Raw genomic sequence first — 19,412 nt, 5'->3', positions numbered from 1 at the left:
CAACATGTCCCTGTTGACACTCACCAATTTTTACAGACGCACCATAGAAAAAATCCTATTTGGATGCATCACAGCTTGGTATGGCAAATGCTCTGCCCAAGACTGCAAGAAACTGCAGAGAGTTGTGGACACAGTTCAGCACATCATGTAAACCAGCCTCCCCTCTATGAACTCTGTCTACACTTCTCGCTACATTGGAAAAGCAGCCAACATAATCTAAGATCCCATCCACCCCAATCTCTCTTCTCCCCCCCAGCCCCCACCCATTGGGCAGAAGATAAAGAAGCCTGAAAGCATGTACCACCAAACTCAAGGACGGCTTGTATCCCACTGTTATAAAACTACTGAATGGTCCTCTTGTACGATAAGATGTATTCTTGACCTCGTCATGTCCTGCCACTTTATTGTCTGCCTGCACTGCACTTTCTTTGCAACTGTAATGTTATATTCTGCGTTCTGTTACTGCTTTTGTACCTCGATGTAATGATGTAATGAAATAATCTGTATGGATGATATGCAAAACAAAGCTTTTCACTCTACCTTGGTACATGTGACAATAATGAACCAATTACAACTCATTGATCATATTAGCCTGGGAGGCTCCCACCATTTACTTTCATAAAGATACATGCTTGAGCCTAGGTCAGCATGTACAGCTGCCCAGTGGGGGTGAAGGAAAATAGGTAAAGAAACACATCAGATAGGGTTGACACCAACAAACACTGAGAGTGGAAGGGTAATTCTGAATGTAAAGCAACACACAGTGGGTGGGGTGACTGCAGGAGCAACATAACCCTGCTCAAATTTGGCAGTATTGTGACACTAAACAAATAATCTGATTATAAGAAGAATGCACTGTGGCAGCACAAGAGCCCACTAGCCTAGAGAGTGATGATATGAAAGGACATAAGAAGTTGGTTTATTATTGCCACATGTACTGAGATGAAAAACTTCATTTTGTATGCCATCCATACAAATCATTTCAATAATGCTTTGAGGTAGTACAAGAGAAAATAATAACAGAATACAGAATAAAGTGTTACAGTTTCAGAGAAAGTGCAGTGCAGGCAGATAATAAGCTGTAAGGCAGTAACAAGGTAGATTGTGAGGTCAAGAGTCCATCTTATCTCACTCAGTATCTTATCGTATTTACTGATAATACAGTTTACCAATAATCTTTAATAATAAGATTGTAACAACAGTCAAAGGTGAAAATAGAACTGCAACATTGGGTGGAGATATGGAAAGATATTGGGTGCAACTCAACAGAACAAGCAGCCACCTTCCTGGACGTGTGATGACATCAGTTAACATCAAGAAGGGTTTGGCTAATATGCCCTCATATTTATGATTATAAGGCAAATATTGTCAGGAAAAATATGCAGCAGTTGTTTAGTCATTATGAGTGTAATGATACACAATGCTTTGAACTGACAACCTGATCTCCAGTCACCATGTCACCCCATGAGGGCAGGTTAATTAGAATCATGAAATTCAAATGGTTGTTAGACAACACTGTGATATTCACTGTAGAAGTGACCTTAAATCTAAAAGACCTTGGCCCAAATCTAGCAGTTGACTGTAGTAGTTATGTTCTGTCAGTCAATTGGGCAGGGGAAAGATTACAGCATCTGATCTGGGATTGATAAATCTTTACAACATCTTAGGAGAGGCAAGAGATGTGTTCAGGAGTGCTAACTTTGTCATAAACATATAACAAATCTCCAGTATTGATGATTACACCTCTGGGATGACCAATAAATGTGCAAGGGATCTGCAGTTCGCTGCCCAAAGTACAGTATATATGATAGAGGCCCAAGACAGGATATAACATCAGGTTTAAAGCTGCTGTCTCAAACCATTCTCAAAGAAAGAAGATGTGACATAGTGGCTTGAGGCATGTTATATCAAATATTGAAGCCACAAGATTTGGCACTGCATTTAGCCATATGTTTCAGGCCAGGAAGAGACAATCTTATTAATTTACAAGAAGAGAGACTGGAACTTATGGTTACTCAACATGGGGTGTGTGGAAAACACAACAAAGCTCCTGATGATAATACTGCAAGAGCATGTAAAATGTGTATATCCAGGAGAGTACAAATTGGAATCACTGGGGATGTACTATTATACCAGGTGAGGTCTTAAGGGTACACGTTCCTAGGCCCAGGTGATACGCCTTGAATGAAAACACAGGGACATTGTACTGAATCACATTATATCATCTGCACCTGGAACACCCTGAAATCAATCAGGAATGACTCGACTGCACGAATACCAGTCAGGCCCCTCAATGTTATGTTGATAGTTTATAATGCTCTAGGGAAGGTGGTCTCAGTAGCCACAGGGGCCTAAGCACCACTTAGAGGTTATACCAGCTAGCTTTCCCCTACACTCTCAGTTCTGATGCAGGGTCTCGACTGGAAGTGTCGACCATCCTTTTGCCTCTGAAGCTGTTTGACCCACTGAGTTCTTCCAGAAATTTACTTTTTGCTCCAGATTCCAGCATCTGCAGTCTTTTATGTCTCCACCGCTAAGAAATTTATCAGATGGAGCTGACAAGAAATCATGAGGGCTTGGGTGCCCTTTGTCTGTCAGAGGAATCCGTCCAGGGACCAGAATAGGGACACCCACAAGGGAAAGAATTAAAACTGCAAATTGAAGACACTTACCTATAGAATGAACAATAATATTGGAAATGAGTGAATCCAACAGTAAAGACATTAATAATAGTAATAGACGTAAACAGATTAAACCCTGGAACAAGGACAATGAGGAAGAAATAAAGGTGACCAAAGGCTAGATACGATGGCTGATGATGGAAGAGTATCTGCTGGAATCTACATTACGAGATCAAAAGCTACAAATGAAACACACCTATGTCAGCTGTTCAGTTTCAACACCTGTCAGACATGTATGAGAAATGCCATGACTTTTTGTCAATTTGAGAGGCTTTGATGAGAGCTTTTCCTTGCGTATGCTCAAACAAACCTCTGAATATTTGAACTCCACAATTTTCAGGATAGCTTTTGTCCCACAACATCTTAAAAGAAATTTACCTTCCAGGTTCTCACTTCTAATCAATGCACTCTAAGGCTCCATTAATAACCTGGGTTTCCAACTTCCAAAGCAGAAATGAAAACTCCCACAAGCATGAAAAAATGCCAGCAGAGCAGCATTTTATCTGTCAGACTGATACAGATTCCAGCCATGTGTCTGCTAAGCAGCCAACTTCTCTGCCTTTCTCACATCATATATTAAAAACAAACATTTTAATTTTGTCAACCATCTGTTCTTTTGTAACACAACATCTCAATTTTCTGAATTTCATTCATTTTAGGAGGTCTTCCAGGGAGATTGGGTGCATGTAATATAACTGGCACACAACTTATGAAAACTAAAATATTAATAAAACATGTGAGCATAACATTTTAAAGTCTGTTATGAAATTACATTTTGAATTCAAAATGTTATTTCAATTTATACTAAACAATTAATTCACAAGCAATGTTTTTTAGAAAATATTTGGTATATTAAAAATATTCTACTGCACTATCAATATTGATTTGAAGCATTTACATGGATAGATTTAGCAAAACATAACCCAAGATCCGAATACTAGGTGTGGTTAATAAAAAACCCTTGAGCATTCTTCACAAATTACTTTAATGACATTTTTGTTGTAATGCAATAAATACATCTGCAAAAAGTTATTTTTATATTCTTAATTCAATATTAAGAAGAGTAGCACAGGCTAGCACTGTTCATATTATGATAAAACTTACTGAGAGCATCAACAAATATAAATGTGCTGGACTATTGCATATGGCTGGAATCCAGAAGTAAATGTTATGGTGCATCAGTGAAGTTAGATATCACAAACAAAATGTTAATGAGGTAAGGTGAGTTGATTTACCTAACTGTACTCCAACGCTGGATTCCTCAAGGAATCCAACAAGAAAGTCCGAGGATGTATCAATTCCTACCACTTATAGTGGAGAAACTTCTCAACCATTATGTGTCAGGTCAGGTATGGCACAGAAAGAAGCTTTCCTTTGATTCCAATGGTGGGGACCAGCTGCAAGGGACTCCTGCAGCAGATTTAGATTTTTTTGAAATTCTTCTGAATGCAATTAAATGTTTCTGTGTTTTTTAAAAATGCTTTGGGGCTGTTTCAATTGTTTTATAGTTTCATTTTGGGCAGGATCTCACTGACAGATAGTCAGTAATCATTATCTCGAGAAGTCTTGCACTTCTATTCTTGCACAGTAGAAGGCTACCAGAAGGTCAAATGCAAGCACACCTGACTATCTTCTCCATCGCCAAACTCGCCATTGAGTCCTGCAGTGACTCTTTAAAGAGAGGGAGGATGCACTCCACACTGCTACCTCAGTGGGATGGGGACAATTTTTATTTAAATGAGATCACTGATCCCATGGAAGAACGTAAATGCAGGAAAGTACTTTACTTATTGTAGTAAAATCAAAATAAGCACAGGAAACCAGGACTGGATGAGCACAGAAAATTCAGCTGGTTGTAAGGATGGACGAGGGCAGTACAGTTACACTGCAGGTAGAGCAACTGACTAATAGCTTCAGTGACCTGGGTTCAATTACAGTACTGTCTTTGTGGAGTCTGTCCATTATCCTTGTGACCATGTGGGTTTTCCCCATGTTGTTTGGTTTCCTCCCACATCCCAAAGACGTGCTAGTTATTAGGCTCATTGGCTACTGTAACGTACCCCTTGTGTAGGTGGATAGTGCAGGAATTCAGAATGTTCATGGATATGTGAGAGAGAATAGGTAAGAGGGAAATAAGTGGGGAAACAGGATGGCTCCAAGAACCGGCATAGACTCAATGGGCCAAATGGCCTCATGCTGTGTGGTATGGAAGTATAAACATGGAATTAAGACATGAAGGGATTTTAAATAAAAGGCCAGTGACAAAACACTACAAACAACTTCCAGGAATTGTCAAGAGTCAGCTTTGTTAATTTTTCATTCATTTTCTACACTAACGAAAGATTGTCCCCATTCTTGATAATTCCCACTGACAATCTTCTTGAATTCATGCCTGCCCCTTGTGGGAACTACAATACTAGCACTCTCAATATGCATCTTTACCACGGGATCAATAGGGCACGTCTTCCACCAAATTGGATGAAAGACTAACAGGTTTAGGTACCCATTTGCCTATTTTCCAATTATCCTCCCGTTGATCCTACAGGGACTCTGTTGGGAAACTGAGATCATCATACAGTTCAGCATCCCAGCCTAATCTATCACCTTTGAATTTGGCACTGTTTTACTGATTGTTTCATTACAGCTTGGCAGCTCCTACAAAAGAAGCCTCTGAACCGTCCTCTCACATTCGTGGTAAACCTTGCTCTGGGGGCACTAAAAATGAGTGGGAAGGTCCAGATGAGGGGAATTGGCAAAGAATCCAGTTGAATATTACAAGTTTTTTTATTGCAAACAGATGGTTAAAATTGAATGTCATTGAAAATCCAATGGGATTCAGTAATGTGATGTGGGAGGGTGGGATGATAGAGAGTGTACAAGCAAGGAAATAGCCATACACACAGATGCAAAACCCTCCTGGAGATCTGAACTATAAAATGAAAATACTACAAACTCACAGCAAGCCAGGCAGCCTCCATGAACAGAGAAACAGAGGCACTGGACTTCCAGAAGGCCTTTGCTGAGATGCTACACAAAAGATTATGAAACAAAATTGGATCACAATGTACTGGAGGTAACAAACAGGAGTGCATTGAAGATTGGTTAATAGACAAACAACAGAGCGTAGGACTAAACAGGTCACTTTCATGTTGTGACCAGTGATGTGCTATATGGCTATCCACTATCTGTATCAATGAGTTGCATCAAGTGTATCCAAGTTTGCTGAAGATGCAAAGTTGGATGCCAGTGAAGGCATTGTGGATGATAAAGTCATAAAGGGATATACCACAAAGTTTGTACCAACCATCCACTTACACTAATCTAACATTAATATCATTTTTTTACTTGAGAAACAAAGGACTGCAGATGCGGGAATCTAGATGAAAAACACAATGATGCTGGACGAACTCAGCAGGCCAGGCAGCATCCATGGAGAAAAGCAGCTGGTCAACATTGCAACCCGAAATGTTGACCGCCTGCTTTTCTCTATAGATGCTGCCTGGCCTGCTGAGTTCCTCCAGCATCATCCTGTTTTTTATCATTTTTTTTTACTTATCTCACATTCTCAACTCCTCCCAGATTTAACCGCTCACTTACACACTAAGGGTAATTTACAGCAGCCAATTAACCTTCCAATTTGCACATCTTTGGGATGTAGGAATAAACTGGAGTACCCAGAGGAAAACTCATGCAGATACTGGGAAAATGTGCAAACTCCATACAGACAAACACAAAGTCAGGATTGAACCCAGGTCTCTGGCACTGTGAGGCAGCCACTCCACCAGCTGCACCACTGTGTTGTCCATTACAAAGAGTCTTCAAAGGGAGATAAGAGTCACTAAATGAATGGGGAAGAACATAGCAGATGTCATACATTGCGGAAAAAATCGAGGTCATCCACTTTTGTAGAAAAGGAGAGAAAAACACAGTATTTTTTTAAATGGTGAAAGACTGAATGGTGTTGATGTTCAAAGGAACCTGGATGTCCTTGTACAAGAATCATACAAAGTTAATATGCGGGTTCAGCAACCAATTATGAAATCAAACAGTTATTCAAGCTTTACTGCAAAAGGATTTGAATATGAGATGTCTTGCTCCAATTATAAAGAGCCCTGCTGAGACCACATCTGGAAAGTTGTGTACAGGTGTGATCTTGCCACCCAAGGAAGGATATATGTGATAAAGTGCAGCAAAATTTCACCAGACTGATTCCTGGGATGGCAGGTTTGTCCTACAAGGTCAGATCAAGCTGATTAGGTCTGTACACTCTTGAGTTCAGAAGAATGAGAGGTGATTTCATTGGAATGTACAAAATTCTTACAGGGCTTGGCAGGGTTGATGATAAGTTGATGTCTTCCCTCACTGTAGCATTTAGAAATAGGGGTCACAGTCTTAAAGTAAGGAAGTGGTCATCCAGAATGGAGCAGAGATGTAACTTCTTCACTGATGGGGTGGTGGCTCCTCAAAATTTAGTCTCCAAGAGAGCTAGTAGGGGCTCAGTTGCTGAGTACATTCAGGACACAGATTTCATGTAACTCACACTGCTCTGTTCCTTTCCCACACCCACCAATCCTCCCAGGTTCTCTCTCCCTTTGTTCACCTTTTCTATCCCTTACCCCTCCGCCACCTGGATCCATATGCCTATCATCCCCCCCCCCCCATCTGGTTCCACTACTACCTATCAGTTCCTGTCCCACCCTCCACCACACTTCTATATACTGGCTATCTTTCCTCTTCATCTCCACCCATCAATCCTAAGGGTCTTGACCCAAAACATAGACACATCCCTTTTGCCTCCACAGATGCTGCTTGACCTACTGAGTTCTTCCAGCAGTGTGTTTTATGCTCCAAATTTCAACATCTGCAGTCTCTTGTTTCTCTAAGACAGAGACAAATAAGTTTTTGGGATTAATAGCATTGAGGGAAAAAGGGTTGATGCAGGAGCAGCACTGAGGTAAAAGATCAATCATATCTTATTGAATGGCAGAGCCGACATGAGAGGCCAAATTACCTATCCCTCCTGCTATTTCTCATGTTAATGCTTTAAGTTACTAGCTATGCTGATGGAAGTCCCCAATACAAATGTTAACTCTGTTTTGCTTCCAGAATAGTGAAAATAAAGGAGTTGTGAACTTATACAACATTCTGCAAAGGTCCTACCCATGTGACAACTGTTGACCCTGACCAGGGCTAGGTTGGTTATTGAGGCCAATCAGGGGCAGAGTCACCACTTAAATTCCCAAAGAACCTGTGTTGCACACTGTTATTTAAAGTTGGTTGGTTCCCATTAACAGAATCAATTAAAGAAAACAACTAAAATAGAAAATAAACATCCGACATGATCTGATTAAAAGAAAAGCAAAAACAGTAGCATAGTGGTATATCTAGTAGAGCTGTTGCCTCACAGCTCCAGCAACTCGGGTTCAATGCTGACCTCCGATGTTGTATGTGTGAGCTTTGTACATTCTTCCTGTGACAATATGGGTTTCTTCTGGATGCTCCAGTTTCCTCCCTAATCCCAAAGGTGTACAAATTGGTAGGTTAACTGACCAATGTAAATTGCCCCTAGTGTGTAAGTGAGTGGTAGAATCTCGGGGAGTTGATAGGAATATGGGGAAATAGATTACAGCGAAAGTTAGTGGGGGGATGGAATTGCTGTGAGCTGGCATAGACTTAATGGGCTGAAATGACTTCCTTCCATGTTGTAAGGAAAAGAGCAACTTAATTAGGTGGCCAAATTAATAGATTTTCATGGGTATTTTGCCTTGCTAAACTGAAATTAGAAATATCATCTGCACCTGGAAACTAGACTGTCTTCTGGATTGTGATGACCTTTTGCTGAATACGTGTCTTGCTATTTTTATGAAATTTTATTGCTCCCCTTTATTGCCCATACTGTGATTTTTCAGGTTAATTGCTGGGTACCCTGTCGATTTCTGGGAATAATGGTGCAGATTTTCAACCCTGATGACAACACTAATTATGAGATATGCACATTTTGCTTTGGAAGTTCCAACATTGGTATTGGCCTAAATCACCAGTTTCACCTTTCACTCTGCCTCTGCTGCCAGCTGCTCCTATGCTGGTATCTCATTGAGTCCAGTGGGGTTGCATTAACAGTTGCAGATTTCCCAACTCTGAAATTGGCAAATTAATCTAACATCACTCAACGGGATAGATTTGAGCTATTTTCTCTCTCCCCACCACCGTGCCCCCTTCAAACTCTGAACTTTTCTAACAGCTGACTCCTTTCTATCTCAACTTGAAATGCCTGATCATGGGATGAACACTGTCAACTCTTGACTTAAATTTGCTCAAAGCGCTACAGTTTATCTGAAAGCACTGACTGTGCTGGATAACAATGAAATTCGAAGGGTCAATACAATTAAGCTGTCAAAGCTGTCTAGTTTCAGGAAGAGAAGTGAATGGAAGAAAAGTTGTACAATAGAATTCTGTATAACAGGCTCTCTTCCATCTAAATCAATTTGGTTAAGCTGCTTAAAAATATAATTACAACATACAATGAAATAGTTAAGCAATATGCTTATTTTGTTATAACTGCAGAGTGGCAAATCCTAATAGGCCAGGATTGTGGTGTATGGAAACAAAACTTCAAATAAAAAAGCCATTGCCTCTTCTCAATCATAGAAGCCCATACATTTTTTCAACAAACGGAACTATTGGCATGTTATAAAAATGATAGGACAACATTCCCGATTACTATCCTGCTAAAGTAGTGGTTATGTTACAATGTAAAATGTGAGACCAAAAACAAGCAATGAAAAAATTAAATCTATTCGCACTGTGCAATAAAGTATAACGTTAAATGAGCTCTTCATCATCATTCACAACTTCAAAGAATTCAGAATCCAACAAATAATCAGCAAAAACATAAAATGGTGGAATATATTACCAAAATGCTCTTCAATAGTCATTTACAAGAATAATTCCAGAGATAAACAAGAAAACAAGAAAATCTGGAATTGTTATCCTTGGATTAAAGATACAAAAAATACAGGTACATTTAAGAAAAGTAATTTTTTAATGCAATGATGATTTATGATCTGGAATGCAACGTTTCAAAAGTAATGAATGTAGAATTGTGGCTTTCAAAAGGGAAGTGGATAAAAAATGAAAATATTGCAGGACAATGGGGAAAGAATAGGGGAATGGTATTGACTACATTATTCCACAAAGGGCCAGCATAGACTCAACTGGCTCCCTTTCGTACTTCACTGCAATGTTCTGCATTGATTAATGCACCAGTAGAAAAGAAAACAAGAGACATAGGTGGAAATATAAGTGGCAGTAGGTAAATACGCTACCCTCAAAACACTGCTCTTCACACCCTGAGCTTTTTTTTGTCCCACTGTATGCTCAGCAGTCTCGACTCTATGTTATGGAATGCCTTCCCTATTCTATCTGTCTTGCCACCTTTAAGGTCTCCTCAAAATCCACCTCTTTGACCAAGGCTTTAGCCATCATTCATAATATCTTCTGTTTGAGTAGGCTTTGGTCAGAGAGGGCAGATGGAAACAGGGCAGATGGTGGTCAGTGGGGAGCACAAAACATTGCACTCCTGGTCTTCCTAACACAGAAGCAGTGCTGTAAAAGCAGTTAGCTCATAAATTCAGCTCTTTTCATCAACGTTCAGATGCTAGTTTCCATAAGCCTGGGAAACCCTGCTGCTAGTGGCTAAAATATAATTGCCTAGGAATCCTAATGCTCTAAAAGGGCATTAATCTGACGGCACAATGCCTGAAGAGGTTACTGTCCTGCTGCATTAAAATTTGTTTCCGATTGAGGCTCAAAGCCTCAGTCACAGGTTAACAGGTGGAATAATTTTGGTAGTGAGGCTGGGCTTGGGAAATAGGTTGATGGGCTGAATGTACATAATGGCATCAGTGGTCCTATGTTCTTCCATTGGGGAGGGTAAGGATTAGTCTGGCGTGCGTGTGGTGGGGACATAAATCTTGCCAGCATTTGAAAGTTGGTGAGAGGAGTTGCGCCCTGGATTTTGGAGGTGGAAGGGGAATATTAGTCCAGCATTGGGAGAGCATTGACTTTGTGGGTGTTTTGGAGAAGGAAATCAGGGAAGCCACAACTAAAAAGAGATCAGAGATTAAGGGTATGTGAGTGTGTGTTGACAATGGCAACAAAGGCGACAAGTTGCAGAAGTGCAGAAGTGGGCAGCATATAGATCCTGATGTTGGAGGGGCAGCCTGGGGACTGAGGTAAGTTTATCACTTACCTAAAGGTCCCCCATGAAAACGCTCCCTAAGAAGCACTGCCAGGTAAGTGATGTATCACTGAGATCACCAGGAGTCACTCACGTAAGGAAGCACTCAGTTAAATTTCTCAACTAGTGTGATTCAACCCAGAAATGACTCCAAACATAATTTACTCCAGGTTGAAATGATTTTCGATTGCTTAATGCTGAAATAAATGCTTTATGATCTAATTTCTAAAAAAAATAAGTCAGCCTCACTCACTGTAAGTTAAATGACACCAGTTTTCTATGAGTGGATCAACCACCTACATTCATTCCCCCAATTCATAATCACAGTTTTTTTGCAATCTCTGATATGACCACACCAAAACCTTTTTGAGAATTAAAATTTACTCCTTCATTTCAGAGAAAATTCACTTTAATCTGATTCTGTTTAAGAGAAGTATCTTGAAGTTTTCTATTGTGTTTGCAGTGAATTGGTTTTTATCATTTTTTCATCTGTAGTAATGGTCAAATCATCATATAAAAGTGAAGCTGTTAATAAGATTTTGTTTTCAAATTTCCTCAAAATGCATATTTAAGCAGATATATAAATTCCACTCATAAATTAGTATCCAAATAGCCTTATTAAAACTGTGTATTTCTAATACTCTACTGCTCCACAGTAAAGTATTTAGGAAGAATTTGTTCAGCATTTCTCCCTTGATCTAAAGACTGACCAAGTAAATCTGGGGATTATTATCTGTGGTAAAAGATATGGCATGATTAACCCTGAAATGTTTCACTGGCCAGAATTAACACAGTTTTATGAAAGGGAACAACACACACAAAATGCAACACACACAAACTCAGCAGGCCAGGCAGTATCTATAGAGGTATATAAACAGTCGATGTGTCGGTCGAAACCCTTCATCGGGACTAGAAAGGAAAAGAGCAGAAACCAGAATAAAAAGGTAGGGGGAGGGGGAGGAGTACAAGCTGGCAGGTGATAGATGAGTAGGGGTGAGGGGGGAAGGTAGGTGGGTGGGGGAGGGAGGATGAAAGTGAGTGATGTGAAAAGCTAGGAGGTGATAGGTGGAAGAGGCAAAGGGCTAGAGAAGGAGTCTGGTAGGAAGGGACAGTAGAGCATGGAATAAAGGGAAGGAGGTAGTGAACCAGAGGGAGATAGGGAACCAGAAGAGGTGATGGGCAGGCCATGAGGGCAGGGGAATGGAAAGAGAAGCCACAGGAATAAGGGAAAACAAAAGGGGGAGGGGAAAACAAAGGAGAGGGTTTACCGGAAGTTAGAGAAATCAATGTTGATGCCGTCAGGTTGGAGACAACCAAGACCGAATATGAGGTGTTGCTCCTCCAACCTGCATCTGGCCTTAAAGTGGCAGTAGAGGAGGCCGTGGATAGATGTATCAGTATAGGAATGGGAAGTGGAACTGAAGTGGGTGGCCACCGGGAGATCCTGGCTGTTGCAGCGGACGGAGTGGAGGTGCTCGATGAAGTGGTCACCCAATCTGCAACAGCCAGGATCCCCCGGCGGCCAGCCACTTTTATTCCACTTCCTATTCCCATAATGACATGTCTATCCACAGCCTCCTGTACCACCACTTTGAGGCCAGATGCAGGTTGGAGGAGCAACACCTCATATTCCATCTTCATAGTCTCCAACCTGACGGCATCAACATCGATTTCCCTAACTTCTAGTAACCCCTCTCCTCTGTTTTCCCCTTCCCACCCTCCTTTTGTTTTCCCTCATTCATGTGGCTTCTCTTTCCCTTCCCCCGCCTTCACGACCTGCACATCACCACCCTCTGGTTCCCCACCTCCTTCCCTTTATTCCATGCTCTACTGCCCTCTCCTATCAGATTCCTTCTTCTCTAGCCCTTTGCCCTTCCACCTATCACTTTCCAGCTTCTCACATCATTCCTTTTTATCCCCCTCCCCCGCCCACCTACCAGCTCATGCTCCTCCCCCTACCTTTTTATTCTGGCTTCTGCCCTCTTCCTTTCCAGTCCTGATGAAGGGTCTGACCCAAAATGTCAACTGTTTATTTCCCTCTATAGATGCTGCCTAACCTGCTAGTCCCTCCAGCAATTGTGTGTGTTGCTCCAGATTCCAGCATCTGCAGAATGTCTTGTGTCTCCATTTATGAAAGGGAAATTGGGTTTGGCAAATCTATTAAAGCTTTGAGAGTATAATGTTAAAGGCTAAATAAGGAGAAAACAGTGGATGTAAATCATTTGCATTTTCAGAAGGCATTCAAAAAGGTACAACTCAATGGGTTACTACACAACATTGGACTCATGAGCTTGGACTAAAGCATAAATTGAGAATTATTTAATATGAACATAAGAAAAGAGAAACAGGAGTTGTGGGCCATTTGGCCCCTCAAGCCTGCCGCACTATTCCATATGATCCTTGTAAACTATCCCAGACCTCATCTCCTCTTTTGTGCCAGTTATGAAATTGACAGAAAATATCCGATAGGAAACAATTGATGGAAGAGAGTATTTGGGATTGGTGGAGTGCTTGCAATCCACATCAACTACCTAAATGAGATTAAGTTCAATATCTACAAGTTTGCTAATAAAACAAAGCCAGGCAAGAAAGGAAGCTGCGAGGATACAAAGAAGCTGTAAAACTCCAGAAGCCAATCAAATGATTGAAAAAGAATCTGGTAGTTGGGATGCAATCTGGGGATAAGAAGCCACCAATTAAGGCATAAGATAAGGTGAGAACACACAAGAGACTGCAGATGCTGGAATCGGGAAAAAAAAACTCAGCAGGTCGAGCAGAATCTGTGGACGCAAAGGGACAGTCAACTTTTCGGGTTGAGATCCTGAATCAGGATCAAGGGTGTAGAGGGAAGAAAGCCAGTGGGACAGATAAGTGAAACTTCTTTGCTAAGTGGGCTGTGAATCTTTGAAATTTACTATCCCAGAAGGCAATGGATACCTAGTGATTGAGTATATTCAAGACTGAAATCAACATTTTTGGACAATGGGAATCAAATGAACACAGGATAGGAGGAAGGCTAATTTTGATGGCATCAGACTGGAACTCACAAATGTAGATTGGGAGAGGCTGTTTGCAGATAAAGGGATTTCTTTAAAACTATCTGGCAAGCAGGAGGTTCTGTGATGGAGAACTGATGCAGCAGTTCAACCATGTCACTGAATAAAACAGATGGCTCAATTAGCCAGATAATGTCCTCTCCAGCTCCTGTCTCATATTCTTAAAGTCTAGTTCTGTGCATTTCACTGCATGTGCACTCACCAACATGGATCATCAATGTCATTAAATGGGTTATGCAATAAGAAAGAATTAATGATAATTACCAATATGGAGCAAGGAAGAAATTGAAGACATAATTTATGCATTTGGAAACAGGAACAGTAAGAAGAACCCAAACTGTAGTCCTACCTCTTGGATCTGCATACGGACTTTGTTAATGGCTCGAATCCAGCGTGCTCGAGCAGGAGGAAATACAGGAATACTATCTTCATCATTGTAACTGAAAAACAAATTTACTTCATGAACAAACTGTAATAAACTACGTAGTCTTGGTAAATGAAATACAATCGATCATAAGTATATAATGAAAGAAGGCCACTTGGTGATCAAGTCTATTCTCAGCACAGATTGATTATAGTTTCGTGACTATTATTTTTGAAGCACAGTCAATGTTGATTGGTAGGGAAGTTCACTGGTTAATTTGCATATAGTTAGGCCCACACACAGTAATAAGGTAATTGGACAGTTAATCTATTTAGATGGTAGGGTTGTTTCACTCAGTGCTTAGAGCAGGACACAAGTAAAATTCGCTGTTCTTCTTCAAATGGTGCTCAGTGAACATTTACCATCACTGGTTCCTCTACGTACAGATTTAATAGGTATCCAGAGCTCATGGATCTATCCATTCAAATGACTGTTGCTTGCTCTCCTTCTTATTACCAAGAACAGATTCTCCTGTATGACTCACATCTTAAAAATTATCTCATCATTAAGACCAACTTTCTGCCCCTTCAACCAAACACTAAAATGCTGAACATCCAAATTTCCCTTCATGTTCGACAGCATTCTAAATGGTTCTTTCTTCTCAAGATAATAATAAGATAAGAGGATAATGCTCATCTTATTATCCTTTCCCTTTCAAAGAACACATGCTGAAAAAAAAGTTTCTAAGTAATCTCTCAAAGAGCTATCACAAGGGTAAATGCCTTAAATAATGAAGTACTTTAGTTCATAAACTTCCTTCTAAAGTAGATACTATTTCACTTTAAATAATATCAGCCATTTCCCAACCAACTGCTGGGATAATGGCTGAGAAATAATCTATCTCCAGCTCAAATATATCTCATGATCTGACCTCCATTATCCTTGGTGGAGAATTCCAGACATGCATTACCCTCTGAGTGAAGAATTTTCTATACACCTCAGTTTTAAATGATCAGCCCCTTAACATGTGTTGGAAGGACAAAGCTGCTCCTCATGCTTCCCCTCTGAACCGATTTCCTAAACAGACCAATTTACCCCAATAGAATGCTATTGGAGCTGCACTCTGTTCAAATGCTGGTTTATTTTGCCTGGAAATCCAATTGCATAATAGAAAACAAATAACACTACAGATGCTGGAATCTAAACAAAAAGAAAGAAATGCTGGAAGACCTCAGCCAGTCAAGCAGCATCTGTGGAAACAGAAGCCAGTCAACATTTTGGATCAGTTTCTTTAAAAATGACTTGCTAATGGTCAGTACTCATGCTCCTTGTCATCTTTTCTGTCTTAGCCTATCTCCATATCAGCTTTTGTCTTACACTAATTCCTTCCTACAGCTCTGCTTTAAAAACTGTAAACCCTCCACTCTCCCTGCAGTTCTGAGGAAGGGTCACTGATTCAAAATGTGACGGGTGTTATGAGTCAGGTCACTATTTGGTGAATGTCCCTTTATGGCACCTGGACAGTAGAGTAGTGGTGTGTGTGTGGTGTCATCCAGATAGCAAGATAATAACAACGTGCTAACGGTTTTGCTCAGTGATTCAAAGAGAGTTGAGGAGGGATGGAGGGAGGGAGGGAGGGAGAGAGAGAGGGAGAGGAGAGAGGGAGAGAGACTGAGAGACTGACTGCTGGTCTCCGTACAATGGATGAAGAACAATAGCTCCGTCTGTCACTACAATCCATGTATGGATTTTTGAAGCAAACAAGTGGAGTCCACTTTGTTGTTAACCTGTAGTGGGAAACAGGTATTTCTGTGGGCAGCTACATATTGAATGCCTTCGAGGTGGCAGACACTTCGGAATAAAGCAATGGAGATCATCAGTGATTGAGGTGTCATATGGGTTCCATCGTGGAACATGTGGATTTCGTAATTTCTCTCTACATTCTCTCTACATTTTCTCTTCAGTCAACGGTGGTTTTGCAAAAGCCTTTGCTCATGTCTCACCTGATGACTTGCTGAACTGAACTTTGAGAACTATTCCTAGATGTGGAGTTTGGGAATTTGCCACACATGCACTTTGAGTTTAGTTTTGGGGATTATGTTTGATATCTAACGTTTTTGCTTTTCTTATTATTACAAGTAGTTATTAATAAAATTGTTTTTAACACCTGTACATGACTCGGTGTGTTTCTGTTGTTGCTGGTACATAACACGGGTTTCTCTTTCCACAGATGCTGCATGACTGGCTGAATCCAAGTTCATAACACCATATCGCAACTGAAAATCATTTTCCACAAGCACAAAAATGTCCATTTCCTGGTCATTCTATAACGCTTTTAAATCTGACTGGCTACTTCCTCTTGTTAGTCATCCTTACAACCACAATGCAATTTCAACATCAAGGCCTTCCAGGTGTTGTCATTCCCCAAGTAAATATCCTTTTGGAACACTTTAGGGGAATGTGGACACACTGTCTTGTGAGCATCTTCCTTTGGCACTCCTGAAACACATGGTCTCAACAGCACAGCCCTTAAACTGAGACATTGTCAAGTGTGAAATGCTTCTCCAAATCAGAAGCTGGTGTTCCCCATCCATCTTCATGCCTGCAATTTTATGGCCAACAATTCCTCCTTTAAACAACATTGTCACTGAAGTCTCTCTCCCTCTTCCCTTCAAGAACAATAACAGATAGTCCCTTATTACACTCGTAATCTCATCATCAAAGAACAATGCCAGAGATTTTTCCAATTCCACCCTACTTCCAGCTCATAACATTGCCACCACGATTTCTCCCCAACTTCTCCACAAGAAAAGAGCCAGCGAAGTTACCAATCTATCCATTCCCTTCTCCCACACAAGAACAGTGATCCATCCATCCTACCACTATCTTGAGTCCTGGAGCAATGGCAGAGAAGGCCCATAAGTCCGAATGCATTGACCCCACTCCATTCTCCTCATCTAAATTGGGCCTCGGGTGATGAAGGTAGGGTGGCACATTGTTGAATGTAGGTATGTGCAATGCCCTGTTTGTTGGCTACAATTGAATTCTGATGAGGTAGAACAATAACTGAAGGGTTGTTTTTCCATGACATATTTGCCCTTCTAACACACCTACACAGAATTTCCAGGGTTATATGTTTAAAATAATGTCTATGTTGTCAATGCCTACACAATGTTGAAGGCCATACCTCTTGTTCAGTAAGTTCACTCTGCATAGCCAAATCTACTTGCTTTTATACACCTTTAAAATAAATCTGTGCCTTTGCTAACAACAGTTGCCACCTCTTCAGGTAACTACTTATAGCAAACTACCAGATTAATTGTTAAATGCCACTGCCTTCCTGTTAACCTTCCTGTAAAGGATACTTCAAGTTTAAGTCTCAAGTTAAATTTTAAATAATACATGTGCCCTTTTAATAGCCTCCGCCTTGCCTTGTCATCTGTAGATCAAGAACCATTTATTCAACAGTTTTTGCATCTATCATGTTCGCACTTTGCTTTGTATAACCACTCTCAATTTCGAGTGTTCCAATGAAGTTTGGCAGCCAATTTGTGCACTAAAAGGTCCTCAATCAGCAATCTGATAATGACCTGATAAACTGGATATTTCTTCGAGTCTAGATTTTTTTCAAGATTCTGAAGTGGAACGAGCAAGAGGGAGATTATGCCCAATTACCAACGGTTGCTTCTGAATCGTCATAAGTCATTCGTATCTGTCAGCCTGCTCTCACAGCCTCTCTGCATGACCTATACACTTAAACTTCAAAATATTTTACTTGTGATTTTGTTTTAGAGTGAGTTTTCTACAGAAATAAACAACATTTTATTATCTAAAAAAAATCTTCATTTTCTTTCTTAACTAGCAGTTGAGATATTATGATTAAGACACCTGACTTGCAGATCTACAATACCGCCACTGGCTGTGGGCTGCAATTATAATGTGAGAAAATTATATAAGCAAATTGTAATTTATAATATTAAACTGTCAAGCAGTGCAATTTGGTGAAAGTTTTACATTTATAAAAATATCTGCGCTTACACACCCCAGACACAGTTCTGTTGCCTTGAATTTCACTACAATTCTGTCACTTTGTAAATTAAATGTACCAACGTTGACATTATTAATTCAATTTTTCCATTCAAGCAGCTGCAATGGCTATTTGTCTATAGCCTTACTGATTCCCTCACAAGGTTTTACAAAATATTTTACGGTCAATATTTTGCTTTATCCGAAAATATATACTGCAGACAACTTACAATGGAAAAGCTTGAAAGGAAATGCATACAGAGATAAGATACCTCAAACTTGTGGCCTAATGTTACACACAAAGGGAGTCAAAATTAAACTGGTGACATGAATCAGGAGGGAAATGGGTATGATTTAATAAAATTAATATAAGTATAAATTACTTTTCCCCTTCAAGTATTTATCAAAATCCCTTATGAAAGTTTTTACATCTCTGGCTTTGGTCCATCACAAAGGTGTGAATTTGTTATATATCTATATGTCTTTATTTGCATTTACTTTCTACTTCTTTTGCCAGTTACCTTAAATCTGTATTCCCAGGTTACTCATCCTTCAGCCTCCATCAAATCTCCAGTTATCCTTTCAGTTTCTTAATAATAACCCCAGTTCCTTAAGTCTGTCTCTCATTCCTGGCAACATTTTAGTAAATGTCCTCTGCATGTTCTCTAAGGCTCTGGCATTCCTCCAAAAGCATAGTACCTAAAATTTAACAAAATACTGCAGCTGAGGTCTAACCAGTATTTACTAAATTAGCACAATTACTCTGCTTTTGTACTCTGCTCCTCTTATTTATAAATCTGAGGATCACATGTCTCCAACTTGTCATCTACAAAAACATGTGCACACACACCTCTATTCCTGCACTCCTTCAAGACAATACTATTTAGTTCAAATTATTTTGCTTCATTCTTCTTAGAACAATGTATCACTTCATACTTTCTGTTAAATTTCATGCCATGTGCCTGTGATTTCACCAGTCAGCCTACATCTTCCTTGCTTCATTTCTCAGTTCTTGAGTCAAATCCTAACTTTGAAATTAAACCCTA

At 40.1% G+C, this 19,412-nt stretch overlaps 1 protein-coding gene across 1 annotated transcript in view; it reads right to left on the bottom strand.

The window, feature by feature from the left end:
- LOC127579224 (protein unc-13 homolog B-like) overlaps positions 1-19,412 on the bottom strand; it is a 399,584-nt gene that overhangs the window by 141,500 nt on the left and 238,672 nt on the right. Inside the window, 1 exon segment of the mRNA XM_052031832.1 lies at positions 14,326-14,416. Coding sequence (XP_051887792.1) covers positions 14,326-14,416 — 91 coding nt within the window.

Source organism: Pristis pectinata, chromosome 2 (genome assembly GCF_009764475.1).
Source record: "Pristis pectinata isolate sPriPec2 chromosome 2, sPriPec2.1.pri, whole genome shotgun sequence".
NCBI classification, from domain to species: Eukaryota; Metazoa; Chordata; class Chondrichthyes; order Rhinopristiformes; family Pristidae; genus Pristis; species Pristis pectinata.
This window is presented reverse-complemented; position numbering and strand designations above follow the sequence as displayed.